General features: G+C 51.9%; 1 protein-coding gene across 4 annotated transcripts in view; it reads right to left on the reverse strand.

The window, feature by feature from the left end:
• MEP1B (meprin A subunit beta) overlaps positions 1–13,143 on the reverse strand; it is a 495,370-nt gene that overhangs the window by 471,026 nt on the left and 11,201 nt on the right. For 3 of the 4 annotated variants that reach the window (XM_059707399.1, XM_059707401.1, XM_059707402.1), the window contains 6 exons: positions 11,925–12,077; positions 10,166–10,381; positions 7,041–7,484; positions 5,199–5,384; positions 3,185–3,356; positions 1,936–2,140 (listed from right to left, as the gene is read on the reverse strand). In XM_059707399.1, coding sequence (XP_059563382.1) covers positions 1,936–2,140; positions 3,185–3,356; positions 5,199–5,384; positions 7,041–7,484; positions 10,166–10,381; positions 11,925–12,077 — 1,376 coding nt within the window. Of the gene's footprint in view, positions 1–1,914; positions 2,141–3,184; positions 3,357–5,198; positions 5,385–7,040; positions 7,485–10,165; positions 10,382–11,924; positions 12,078–13,143 lie in introns of all 4 variants that reach the window. The other variant, XM_059707400.1, reaches the window with a different exon arrangement.

Below are 13,143 nucleotides of genomic sequence, written 5' to 3' on the forward strand. Positions count from 1 at the left end.
TGCCCTCACTCAGCCCCGCCGCCCTCACTCAGCCCAGCTGCCCTCACTCAGCCCAGCTGCCCTCACTCTGGGCCAGGTGCCCTCACTCAGCCCCGCTGCCCTCACTCAGCCCAGCTGCCCTCACTCAGCCCCGCCGCCCTCACTCAGCCCCGCTGCCCTCACTCAGCCCAGCTGCCCTCACTCTGGGCCAGGTGCCCTCACTCAGCCCCGCTGCCCTCACTCAGCCCCACCGCCCCTCACTCAGCCCCACCGCCCCTCACTCAGCCCCACCGCCCCTCACTCAGCCCCGCTGCCCTCACTCAGCCCAGCTGCCCTCACTCAGCCCCGCTGCCCTCACTCAGCCCAGCTGCCCTCACTCTGGGCCAGGTGCCCTCACTCAGCCCCGCTGCCCTCACTCAGCCCCACCGCCCCTCACTCAGCCCCACCGCCCCTCACTCAGCTCCACCGCCCCTCACTCAGCCCCGCTGCCCTCACTCAGCCCCGTAGCCCTCACTCAGCCCCACCGCCCCTCACTCAGCCCCGCTGCCCCTCACTCAGCCCCGCTGCCCTCACTCAGCCCAGCTGCCCTCACTCAGCCCCACTGCCCTCACTCAGCCCAGCTGCCCTCACTCAGCCCCACCGCCCCTCACTCAGCCCCACCGCCCCTCACTCAGCCCCGCTGCCCTCACTCAGCCCCGTAGCCCTCACTCAGCCCCACCGCCCCTCACTCAGCCCTGCTGCCCCTCACTCAGCCCCGCTGCCCTCACTCAGCCCAGCTGCCCTCACTCAGCCCCACTGCCCTCACTCAGCCCCACCGCCCCTCACTCAGCCCCGCTGCCCTCACTCAGCCCCGCTGCCCTCACTCAGCCCAGCTGCCCTCACTCAGCCCCACCGCCCCTCACTCAGCCCCGCTGCCCTCACTCAGCCCCGCTGCCCTCACTCAGCCCAGCTGCCCTCACTCAGCCCCACCGCCCCTCACTCAGCCCCGCTGCCCTCACTCTGGGCCAGGTGCCCTCACTCAGCCCCGCTGCCCTCACTCTGGGCCAGGTGCCCTCACTCAGCCCCGCTGCCCTCACTCTGGGCCAGGTGCCCTCACTCAGCCCCGCTGCCCTCACTCTGGGCCAGGTGCTCCCGGGAGCACTGCCCACTCAATCTCCCTCGGGCCAACACCCACCTGAGCCTGCTTCCCAGGAACCGGCCCGAGCCCGGGGGTTGTCAAGAGTCTGAGGCAAGACTTCAACCCTCCAGGTGGGAACTGGCCTTACAGGTAGTTACCGCACAAGAAGCCGGAACCGGAACCTTCTTCCATAGAAGGGCCCCAGATACACCTGCACCCCTTCCCACAAGCCTGAGCTCAGCCGTCACTCACAGGTTTTTCAAAGGAAAACCTACAGGCCGCTCCCCTTCCCGGAGGGGAACTCAGGCAGGGTCAGCTGTGCCTTCCAGCAGGGACACAATTCTAGGAAGATAACAACCCGCCCCCCCCCCCCCACCCGCCAAAGCCTCCGCGGGTCCCAGTTTAAGAACCGCTGATTCAAAAATAGATCCAGAGACTCAGAAGCATCAAACAGACTGTCCAACCTCAGAGGGAAGGCAGGGAGGGAGGGTTAGAGATCAACCAAAGGACCTGCATGCACTAAGCAGAGCCCGTGGACACAGACACTGGGGGCGAGGGCCTCGAGTGGGAGCGGGGGGCTGGGAGAGGTCAATGGGGGGAAGGGGGACATATATGTAATACTTTTAACAATTAAAAAAATTAAAAATAAATAATATTTTTTAAAAAAAGAAGAAGAGCCGTTGATTCATAGTGAAGGTCACAAAAACACGTGGTCTCCAGGCAGTGGTCCCCAGCACAGGGGAGGAGAAGCACTTTTCGAGTATATTTAAAAAGCCTTCATTCCTCCGCATATGAGTTCACTAACAGGTTTGAACAACCAAATCTCAGACTCAACTCACATTTTCCACAGGCACGTCCGCTGTGTTGGAGCCCGTCTTCTGGCGGTAGCGCTTCCGGGTGCAGTAGACGCTGACCAGGGTGACCACCAGCATCGCCCCAAACACGGCGGCCGTGGAAGACACCGCGATGACGATGGTGTCCCGCGTGGAGCCCCTCTTTTCACACCGCTCCCCCATGTACCACCAGTCTTCCCCCGACGGGCACCTGCGCGGCCAGAGCATGCTCTGTTAGGAGCTGGCGTTTAAATCGAGCATCTTCTGCCCGGCAGGCGTGGCTCAGTGGATGAGCGTGGACCTATGAGCCAGGAGGTCATGGTTCGATTCCTGGGCAGGGCACATGCCCGGGTTACGGGCTCGATCCCCAGTGTGGGGGGTGCAGAAGGCAGCCGATCATTGATTCTCATCATTGATGTTTCTAGCTCTCTCTCTCTCCCTCTCCCTTCCTCTCTGAAATTAAAAACTAAAATAACTAAATCTGAGCATCTTCGCCATGAAAGGTGTGTGTCAACATCCAGGTCCTTGACCTTGGGGACATTTCACTCTGGACTAGAGGGGGTCGGACTAGCAGCAGGGGCCGGTGGGGACGCAGAAGGGAGCCTGGAATGACGTCTGATCTGGTTCTCAGAACAGCAGCTCCGAGGGGGAAGGAAGGAGCGTGGGGAATGGGGAAAATTTAGTTCTGAGGGTCCTTGTCCCTTGCCTCCCAGCTCGACACCCTGGCCAAGCTCTTCCCAAAACGTAAGTATCTCCACCTACTTAACGGGGCAGGTACACTGACCACATCAGACTCTTGTGGGGACTTCAGACATGTCACTCATGAGGACTTTTTCAGACAATGAGAACATAATGTGCTGTTTTTTATTGATTTTTTTAGAGAGAGAGGGTTAGAGAGACAGAAACATCATCGATCAGCTGCCTCCTGCTCGCCCCCTACTGGAGATCAAGCCCACAACCTGGGCATGTGCCCTGACTAGGAATCAAACCGTGACCTTTTGGTTCCTACGTTGACGCTCAACCACTGAGCCACACCAGCCAGGCTCATGTGCTATCTTTTTCATAAGTAATTTTATTGTTCTTGTGACTACCCAAAGTCCCAAATAAAGAGCAAAAAATGAATATCCTCTGGCTGGTTTTGAGATGGGAATGAACTGATTTCACTCATGTGAGATATCAGTATTTAGTCGTACGTAGTGGGAATGATAGGGTTTCAGACAGAAGAGGGGGGAGGCCTGGCCCAGGGACCCCTCACCTGCACTCAGCTTTGCCATCCCGGACGGTGCAGACCCCGTCGTTCTCACAGGTGAACTTCACGCAGAGGTCAGGGATGCGGGCGGTGGTGGTGGGGGCGGTGGTGGTGCTGGCGGTGGGGACGCCGGCCGTGGGGACCGGCTGCGGGGAGGTGGTATTCAGGTGGGATATGTCTAAGGGCGGAGAGCAGGGGTGGAAATCAGGTTTTGCTTTAACAAGCATTTGACTTTTAAATTTCAAAATCGGGTTTCGGGTTGGTGAGAGATTCAGGTAATGTTGCAGCGTAGGCCAGCAATATCCTCAGACAGGGAGCTGGTACAGAGGCAGGTTGAAATCTAATACAAAGGAAAGCGGGGCCGCCTGCGGGGCTACCACTGACCCCCGTGCTCCCTGGCCCTGGGCTTGCCTGAACTCCAGGGGCCCGTGGCCTGGTGGCCGTCCACCTAAGAACGAGGGGCCGTTCACAGTGAGAGGCCACAGCGTTGGCTTGAGATCAGCTCTTGGGGGAGAAGAGTTCCTGCAGAAGCACAAGCAACTGGGCTTTGATGAGGAGACAAAAGCAAGGGCTGCGGTGAGAACGGGTGGGGTGGGGGAGTTCTGACAATGGAAGGCAGGCATTTCTACTGGGCAGCTGACGTAACCTAGCGGTGTTTATTCTAAAGGGCGTTTTACTTGTCAATCCCACAATCATCATACCTGCCTCTTGTTCTCTCCGCAAACAGCTCTTTGGACAGAGGTGGCTTTGCCCTGGGCTGACATTCCAGCGGGGAGGCCTAATGCTTTCTCCGTGTGGCAGCTCCGACTCCTTTTTTAAGGGGCCCCATTGGTTATTTTTTCCCAGGACCAACCCTCAAGGGACAGACAAGGAAACCAAAGAGCAGGCCCCAAGGCAGCTGAGGGGCCAGCCCAAAGCCTCGGCTCTCTTGTTTCATGGGGCAGTTGGCGGGTGTTTGGTGAAAGACAACAGGGCCCCTGGCAACCAGGGTGCTGTCCGGGGGTGTGTCCCGTGGCTTCCTGTCCACAGGGGTCGGATGGAACTGACGAACCTGTGACTGGTCGCGGGAGGAATCATTTTATGTGGCCTCTCCTCCCTCGGCACAAATTTCCCTGAAAACTTTTCCCAAGAAGTATCATTTAGATTGACTCCAATTGACAGTGTAATAAAAATGCCATGGGTTCCCCTGCACCCCTTTTCGCCACAAACAAGATTCTGATTTACTGAGATGCAGGTGGGTCTTCAGTTGTAAATGAGTTAAAATCCTACCACATAAAACATAGAAACCACCAGTATTCCTGGAAAATGTGTTCTTTGGCAGCCATAGGTAAGAAACTTTAAAAGATGATAGATGATTATTGCCAAAATGTGTGTGTGTGTGTGTGTGTGTGTTCCCAGAAAAATGTATACATGCACTTTGAATAATTATAAAGGCAGTGTTTATTAAGATATATTTCATTTTCAAAATGGAGCTATCAGCTGTTAAAGTGTGTACAGATTTTGGAGGGGACACCCTGTATATTTGAAAAAGACAATAAATATAATTCATTTTAAATTTAACTTCATGTGCTTGTGTGACATTTTTATTTCTGGAATCCTAGACTATAATCCTAGGGTATAATGGCTATACTTTGACTTACCTCTTTTTTTTAATATATGTATTTTTTATTGTCAATAGTATTACAGATGTCTCCCTTCCTCCCCGTTCACTTTACCCCTCTCCTCCCAGACCCTACCCATCCCCCACTTTAGCTTCTAAAGTTTTCCGGCCTAAAGTCTTTTACTATTGCTCCATGTAGTGGTAATTAAAACCTTTATCCTGGAAGCCTCACTGTTTCCATTTCAATTAGTTTCCTATTGTTAATGATTCATACCAAACAAACAAAAAATTCCACCCGGGCCCATTTCCTCCCACATCCCTAGTTAATATGCCTCAAAGTAGAACCTGCAAGAACACAGTACATCAGCCGTGGCTGCAATGACAGAAGTAGCTTAGGTGGCACTATGCTCATCGCCATACCTTCCACGGTCAGTAGGATGTAAACATCGTCTCCTTTGATGAAGTCTCTGCTCTTCAGCCGCTCGTGGGTGATGAAGGCACTGGTTCCAGTGCCCGGACCTCTTCTGAACTGAGTTCCGTTCGGGAAAAAGGCCACTTCCCCCACTTTGGAAGGCCTGTCCCAGAAATAGCTTTTGCCATCGTCGTCTGCAAAAGCAATTCGTATGAAGGGGCTGCGTTTAGCATCCGCTCAGCTCTCGGTGGTAGGAAACAACAGGCAACATGAAACCCAACTAGGATGGAGCTCCAAGTGATTAAGTGGCGCCCTTGCCCTGTGATGCATCCCCTGCAAATCGCTGGCGCGTGTCCATTTCTAGGCCCCGAGGAAATGAGGCTGCCCAGGAGGGAGGACCACGCTCCGGGTCGCGAGTGGAGGGTACAGGAAGTGTCCCAGGTGGGGAGTCAGATCTGTACTGACTGACCAGCACAGAGACCCACTGCCCGGGACAGTCATTCCTCATGACCTTCTGAGTTGTAGATCGGCCTGTTAACTGGGTTAAACCAGTCTGCTGCTGCTGGAGTTTTCAATACTAGCGCAGAACCATTTATCTTAACCGACTGGCTCACCTAACAGCTGAGTCCTTCAAGAGTAGAAGCCAGAGAGAGAGACTGCTCTGGGGAAAGGGGGCGGCCACCCAACCCGGAGCCACTGTCAGCGTCATTCAGGGAGGAATGTTTTTTTTAAAAAGGGAAGACATTCTGAACATCACCTCCCTACAGTCTTTTGTGGATATTATTTCCCCCCCCCCCATGTCATATAAGTCCATTGTTTTCGTGTATAGAATTCAGGTTTGGCAATAACATTCACCTGGCCATAATTCCGTGTGTCCCTTTATCGGGTTCCCAGGTGGCAAAGGATTATTAAAATGAAAACTGTGGTCATTGTAACCTGACCACGTGGTTTGGTTGGTTGGTGCATCATCCCATACACCAAAAGGTGTGAGATCGATTCTCAGTGAAGGCGCATACCTAGGTTTGCGGGTTCGATCCCAGCCGAGGTGCATACCGGAGGCAACAGATCGATGTTTCTCACTCACATCAATGTGTTGTTGGGCTTTTCTCTCTCTCTCCCTAAAATCAATAAAAACATATCCTCCATCAAGGATTAAAAAAAAAAAAAGAAAGAAAGAAATGTGATCATTGCCTTCTGGATTCTGCTCCTTTTTGAGACTGGAAGGTGCGGGAAACGTCCCCATTGGCAAATCCTCCAGAACTCCATAAAAAGGTATAATCCACTCCCCCCCTTTCCCACACTCCACAGCATCTGCTCCTCTGCCTTCTGAACAAAAGCCACGCCCCTTACAAGAGCTGCCTTGGTTTTGGTGATCCCAGGGACAATATCAGGGTAGCACGGAGTAGGAGACCAACACTGGGCACCTCTTCATACCAGGCCTTCCCGCAAACTTTGGTGCTCGGTCTGGAGTGATTCTCACAACAAATCTCTGTGGTTGCTGTACCTACTTGCTTAGCTAACGAGAGCAAACCTCGGATTTTCATCCAGGCATGTCAGACTCTAAAACCAGCATTCCTGGCCCAACACTGGGAATTCAGGAATGGCCATCAGTTCCCAGGAATACAGTCACTGTCGTCTCTGTCTGCCGGCTTCCCTGCGGACATCCCTGACGCTCTCCTGCCCGGGAGACTGTCCACAGCTGCGGAAACTCTTCCCCCTTTGACCTTCTGCTCCTCAGATCTGGCTCAGAACCCCCTAGGTGCCTGGCTGTGCAGCCTCTCATTCCCAAGTCACCCGTCCCTCCACGAGCAAGGACCGGGTGTGAGCCGTAAAGAAAAGGAGTCACGAACCCGTGGTCAGAAGTGGGTCTGTAGTTACACTCCGCTGGTTCGACATACGCCGTCGAATGTCAGGGTTTTGGTCCAGGAGTGTCATCGTGGCTTGTTGCCAAGGACACGGCCACTCTAATTGATCATCATTGGCTCCAGAGATCAAGTGGAAATATATCCCTGCATTAGTCGCATGGCTTAGAATGAAGGAAATCTGAAAGGCATAACCTTTAGGAGAGTAAAATGGAGGGCTATAGAGAGTTCCATTGGGGCTGCCAATCAGCTGTGTGACATTCCTTATGCGCCAGATGTGATGAGGGCACCGTGTTTCCGAAAGGTTGATGTCGTCAATGGACAGGCCACCCAGTGAGGCACCAGCACCTCTGACCCCTCCAAACACCACCCGGAATTTGTTGGTTACTTTCAGCGTCACATGGTAAAGTTGCCAGCTCCCGGTGGGTATATCTGCAAAACACACATTATTATTGCACAGGAGACAAAGGGCAATGGACCCCATGCAAGTCAACATGAGAGTTCTGACCTTCACGGACGAATGTTCATCCTAGGACTACCGGTTCCCACAGGTCCAAGGCATGGCTTTCCCGCTCCTCCAGCCCCTGTCCTTTTACTTCCAGATATTTCTGTGGGGTCGGACTCCTCTCCGTAATATTCGTATGTTTATCTAGTTGTTTCTCAGACAGGTTACCCTTTCCCAGAGATGGGTGAGCAAACAGCGGCATCAAGCTCATGAGAACTCCATGCCCTACGTAGGGGTGACCTGTCATTCTGTGTTAATTCTATGTTAATTAAACGGTTAAGGAGGCCCAGTATTTTACACTTGTACCCACGATTCCTGTGATACTCAACCAAAGCCTCGTTTAATATACTTATACTCTGCTTGGAACACTTCCTTTACATGGGACATTTTCAACCAACTTTTCAGGAGTGTTAACCAGACTGCACCAAACCCTACAAAGCCCACATCCTACACTTTACTCCTTAATCATACCAGTGACTCAACATGATAAATACTTATCTAATATTTCATACCATCTCCTCTCTCCCCAACTGCACTCCCCCTCCACTGTTTCCCCACCCCCGGCTGGCCGCATGGCTAGGCCATCCTGTCTTATTTTCCTGTATCACATACCCAAATAAGAAACAGTACATTTACATTTTTTCAGAAGCCCCCAGGGAGAGAACAGCTCAATTTATGTGAAACTCATAATTAACACAACAATTTGAGATTTAAATATATTGGCACTTAATGAGAAACACAATTGCTTGAAAATAACTTAGAAGTGTCCAAATTACAGAAAATGCCATCGTCCATGGATGGACTCTAGATTGAGCAAAAACCTTTCACAAGAGCTTCCACTTTATTATTATAGTACTATCTATTTAAATTCTGCACTCCTAGAAGAGATCAACCAAAGAACTTTTATACTTATATGCATAGCCCAAGGACACAGGCAGTAGGGTAGTGAAGACCTGGGGGAGGTGTGGGTAGAGGCTGGGAGGTAAAGGGGGGAAATGGAAGATATCTGTAATACTATCTATATATATAAAAGCCTAAGCGACCAAATGACCAAACGACTGAATGACTGGTCGACCAGTCGCTATAATGCACACCAACCACCAGGGGGCAGATGCTCAATGCAGGAGCTGCCCCCTCGTGGTCAGTGCACTCCCACAGCCAACCTCCTGTGTCCCCTCCCCTCCAGCCAACCTCCTGCTGCTCTGATTGGCTGGATCGCCGGCCAGGCTGAGGGACCCCACCCATGCACAAATTTGTGAACTGGACCTCTAGTCAACAATAAAAAATATATTTAAAAAATTAATAAATTCTGGACTCCTGAACAAGTTTTTAAGTATCTTTTGTGCTATTATGTACCCGTGATAACAGCACAGGTTGCTAATGGAAAGGCATATCTGTATCTTATACACTGAGTGGCCAGATTATTATGACCACCCCGTCATTACTTCGTTGGGCCACCTTTTGCCTTCAATACTGCAGCGAGTCTTCTTGGCATTCACTCCAGGAGATGTTGAAAGGTGATACGAGGAATTGACACCAGGCCTGATGAATAGCACTGTCCAGTTCTGTGAGATTTGATGGTTGTGGAACCAGCTGCCTGATGGCTCTTTTAACTTTGTCCCACAAATTCTCAATTGGATTGAGATCTGGTGATTGTGGGGGCCACCTAAGCAAGGTAAAGTCTCCCTCATGTTCTTGAAACCACTCCTGCACAATACAAGCACCATCATGGCGCACTGTCTTGTTGGAAGAAGCCATCGCCATTGGGATATGCCATCAACATGATAGGATGAAGTTGATCAGCAACGATACTTAGGTATGTTGTGCTATTCAGATGTTTATAATGGTCTGGCCCTCTAGCAACTTCAGCGTGAAATTATAGCCAATTTGCCTACAAACGTCAGGTGGTCATAATAATCTGGGCACTCAGTGTATATGTGCTGTATATTGTATTATATATACTTACATATAAGGCATGTATACAGTGTGTGGTATGTGTATATGTGAGTGTGAGATTGAGACCCTCGGCTTTCACAGGGGATCGGCAATGCCCCTCTGCCCGTGATTGGAATGACGGTGGGCGCCCACCATGGCGTTGCCCTCACCCCACAGAGGAATTGCTCCGGACGTTCCATTAACCCAGTCCTAACATCAGAACCCTTCAGCGGGACTTCCTGGTCAGCTAGAAATTAGAGTGAGAGTCCCCTTTCCAGTCCGATGTGGGAAGAAGTGAGACAGCCAAAGCCCCAGCTTCGTGGACAAGCCCAGTGAGACGCCGAGAGGCGCCCAGCCGCGTCCAGGGACAGGTCCCACCCGGCTGAGGCCAGCCCCTGCCCTGTCCAGGCCACAGCTCAGCCACACCTGGCAGGGGACGCTTCCCATTCTGCCCAAGCTGGCTCCCATTCCTGGCCAAGAACTGGCCTCCTCCGTGCAGGAGACTGAGCTCCGGTTTCTTAGGACCCTCTCCTTCCCACAGCACAGCCCCGGGCGGAGCGGCTGCTGAGCTGCAGGGCCGTGACCCCGAGCCCTGCCCGCTGGCAGGTGGCACACTGAGCAGCCTGAAGCTCGCCGCCCTCTGACCCCCACAGTGAGGGTGCGGGCCTGGTACCTTTTATTTCCTCCACCAGGACCACGGTTCCGTTCGGGGCGCCTGCAGAATACTCGCGGATGTAAATGTTCAGCTGGTCACCGGCACCCCCGCTGTTGTACAGAAAGAACTGCAGGCACTGAAAGCCTCGTTTGGGGTACAGGGTCCTGCTCTCCAGCATGGCCGTGGCCCCCGCGTTCACAGCGCTGCTGTTGAAGTGCATGAAGAAGCCGGCGCCTGGGACAGGGAAACAGCCCACGTGAGAGAGAGCGGCGGCTGGGTCTGGGCCGCGTGTCTGTGGGGCCGGAGTTCCCCTCGCTCCCCGCGGTGTGCGGGGCGTGGACACGTCCCAGGAGCAGGACGTTTGGGAGAGACACAGCATCAGGCCTCCGTGTCCTTTCTGTAGATGCTAGCTTTCAGAAATGGAAAAATGTGTCACCTACAGGCCTAGTCCCTCTCTCTCCCTCTCTCTCTATGTCTCTCTCTCTCTCTCTCTCTCATTCTGTCCCCTCCTCCTCCCTCCTTTTCTTCCTGTTCCTTCTGACCTACGTAGGACTACTATCCACTATCCAAATCTGCATTTAAAATGAAAAGTAGCCCAGTCAGCATGGCTCTGTGCTTGAGCATCATCCTATGAACCAGGAGGTCCTGGTTCGATTCCCGGGTCACAGGCTCGATCCCCAGCGGGAGACATGCAGGAGGCAGCCGATCAGTGATTCCCTCTCATCATTGATGTTTCTATCTCTCTCTCCCTCTCCCTTCCTCTCTGAAATCAATAAAAATGTATTTACTAGTAAAATGCATAAATAAATAAAATGAAAAATATTTTTATTAAAATATATTCAACATATAGCATTGTGTAAATGTGAGATGCACAACATATTGATACATTTATGTATTGTAATAGGTATGTGTACAATGGATTGCCATCGTAGCGATACCCAGCACCTGTGTCGTGTTACCTAATAATCATTGCTTCCTAGTGGTTGGAATAATTAAGTTCTAGCCTTTTAGCAAGCTTGACGATGAGAATACAATATTGTTGTCCATATTCATTGTGCTGCACATTAGATCTCCAGGGCTTATTAACTACTCGTTGCAAGTTTGTACCCTTAAAAGACACCCGTCCCTCCCCAATCCCACCCACCCCGAAAAGGGGGAGCCGTTCACCCTGGAGGCCCACTCCCCGCCTAGACCAGCTGAGCTGCAAGCAGTGCCTCTGGGCTCTGAGGTCTACTTTTACAGATTTGCTGACAGAAATGAGCAAATAAATGAAAAATTGGTACTTGTGGCCCCCCCAAAAAAAGCCCATTTAACTCAAAAGAAAATTATAATAGAAAAATATACTTATGTGAATAAAAATTAAATAACTTGCACTTTCTACCTTGAAGTATTTTTTGTAATAGCAGCATGCAGTCACAGCCAGCTGAAATCCTGACGCTGACTACTGCACAGCCCAGTGCTGTTCCCTCCCAAGTCGCTTACATCCTACAAGCTTCTAGGAAACAGTTCACTCCAAAGATGGGGTCCCCCAGGAGAGACCACCGCTCCTGTGTGGGTGCCCAGATGAGGGGGTACAGGCTTCGCAGAGCCTAGCTCAGACACGGGAAGTAGAGCCAGCTCAGACCACAAGCAGAGAGTGAGCTACGTCCTCATGGCACAGAGCTGATTATGTGGTAGCAACCTGTGGGCTCTCGTGAATAATCAGGTGGGAGTTAGAGAGAGAAGATCCCAGTCTTTCCTAGCAAAGGACAAGGCTAGACGCCCTCCCTCCGGGTACCTGCGCACTGGCCCATGTTGGAGTGGTCGCTCTCTGGCCCCCCGGGCACCCGGGAAAGCCGCTGCCAGTCAGCACTGTCGCCTGAGCCTTGAATCATACCACACACGTTTTCCAGCTCGAAATTGCACGAGTCCATGAAGCTCAAGGAAGAGGCTACGAAAGCAAAGAACAATTACTGACGTTCACACATCATGATAATCTAAGCAATAGAAATAGAGCTTAGTCCCGCCAGTGTGGCTCAGTGGTTGAGCGTGGACCTATGAATCACGAGGTCCCCGTTGGGTTCCCAGTCAGGGCACATGCCCGGGTTGCAGGCTCGTCCCCACTAGCGGCATGCAGGGGGCAGCCCATTAACGATTCTCTCGCATCATTGATGTTTCTCCCTCTCCCTCTTTCTTCTCTCTTGAAATCAATAAAAAATATATATTTTTTTAAAAAATGGAGCTTATCACAGAAGTCCTAGGGATGCCAGGAGGGCATTAAAGGAGGCGCCTCGGCCCTAGCAGGTTTGGCTCAGTGGATAGAGCGTTGGCCTGCAGACGGAAGGGTCCGGGGTTCAATTCCAGTCAAGGGCACATGCCTGGGCTCCGTGCTCGATCCCCAGCGGGGCATGCAGAGGCAGGCAATCGGTGATGCTCTCTCATCATTGGTGTGTGTGTCTCTCTCTCCCTCTCCCTTCCTCTCTGAAAAATCAATAAAAACATATTTAAAAATTAAATAAATAAATAAATAAATAAATAAATAAATAAATAAATAGATAGATAGATAGATAAATAAAGGAGGCGCCCTCTGGTCCCGGGTGGTGGGGGCTCGCAGACGCCTGATGTCTGCCGGACCAAGACATGGCCAGCTCTGAGGGTCTGAATACACTGCCTGGCCCAAGTCTTCTCGTGAAACTATGTGACGACCGCACCCGAGTCTACACGCCTCTCCTTCTTCAGGTTACGAAGCGGCCCCCAGGCTATCTGGGCCCGTTTACATGATGGCTGTGCGCCTCCTTCGGGCTGAAAAGAGTTTGGAAGATCAAACTGGTCCACATTCGCATTAGTGACGGTTCAGGAACCTGCGTGGGGCATGATCCTTCAAGACCCGGGTTATTTTTACATCGGAAAGCCAGCCTGTGGGAGAAGCAAAATGCTGCCTCCAGATTATGGATTGGGATTTGGGTGCTTTAAAAAAAATCAAGCTTTTATCATTTCAGAGAACTTGGTAATGCTCA

The sequence above is a fragment of the Myotis daubentonii genome, chromosome 8 (genome assembly GCF_963259705.1).
Source record: "Myotis daubentonii chromosome 8, mMyoDau2.1, whole genome shotgun sequence".
NCBI classification, from domain to species: Eukaryota; Metazoa; Chordata; class Mammalia; order Chiroptera; family Vespertilionidae; genus Myotis; species Myotis daubentonii.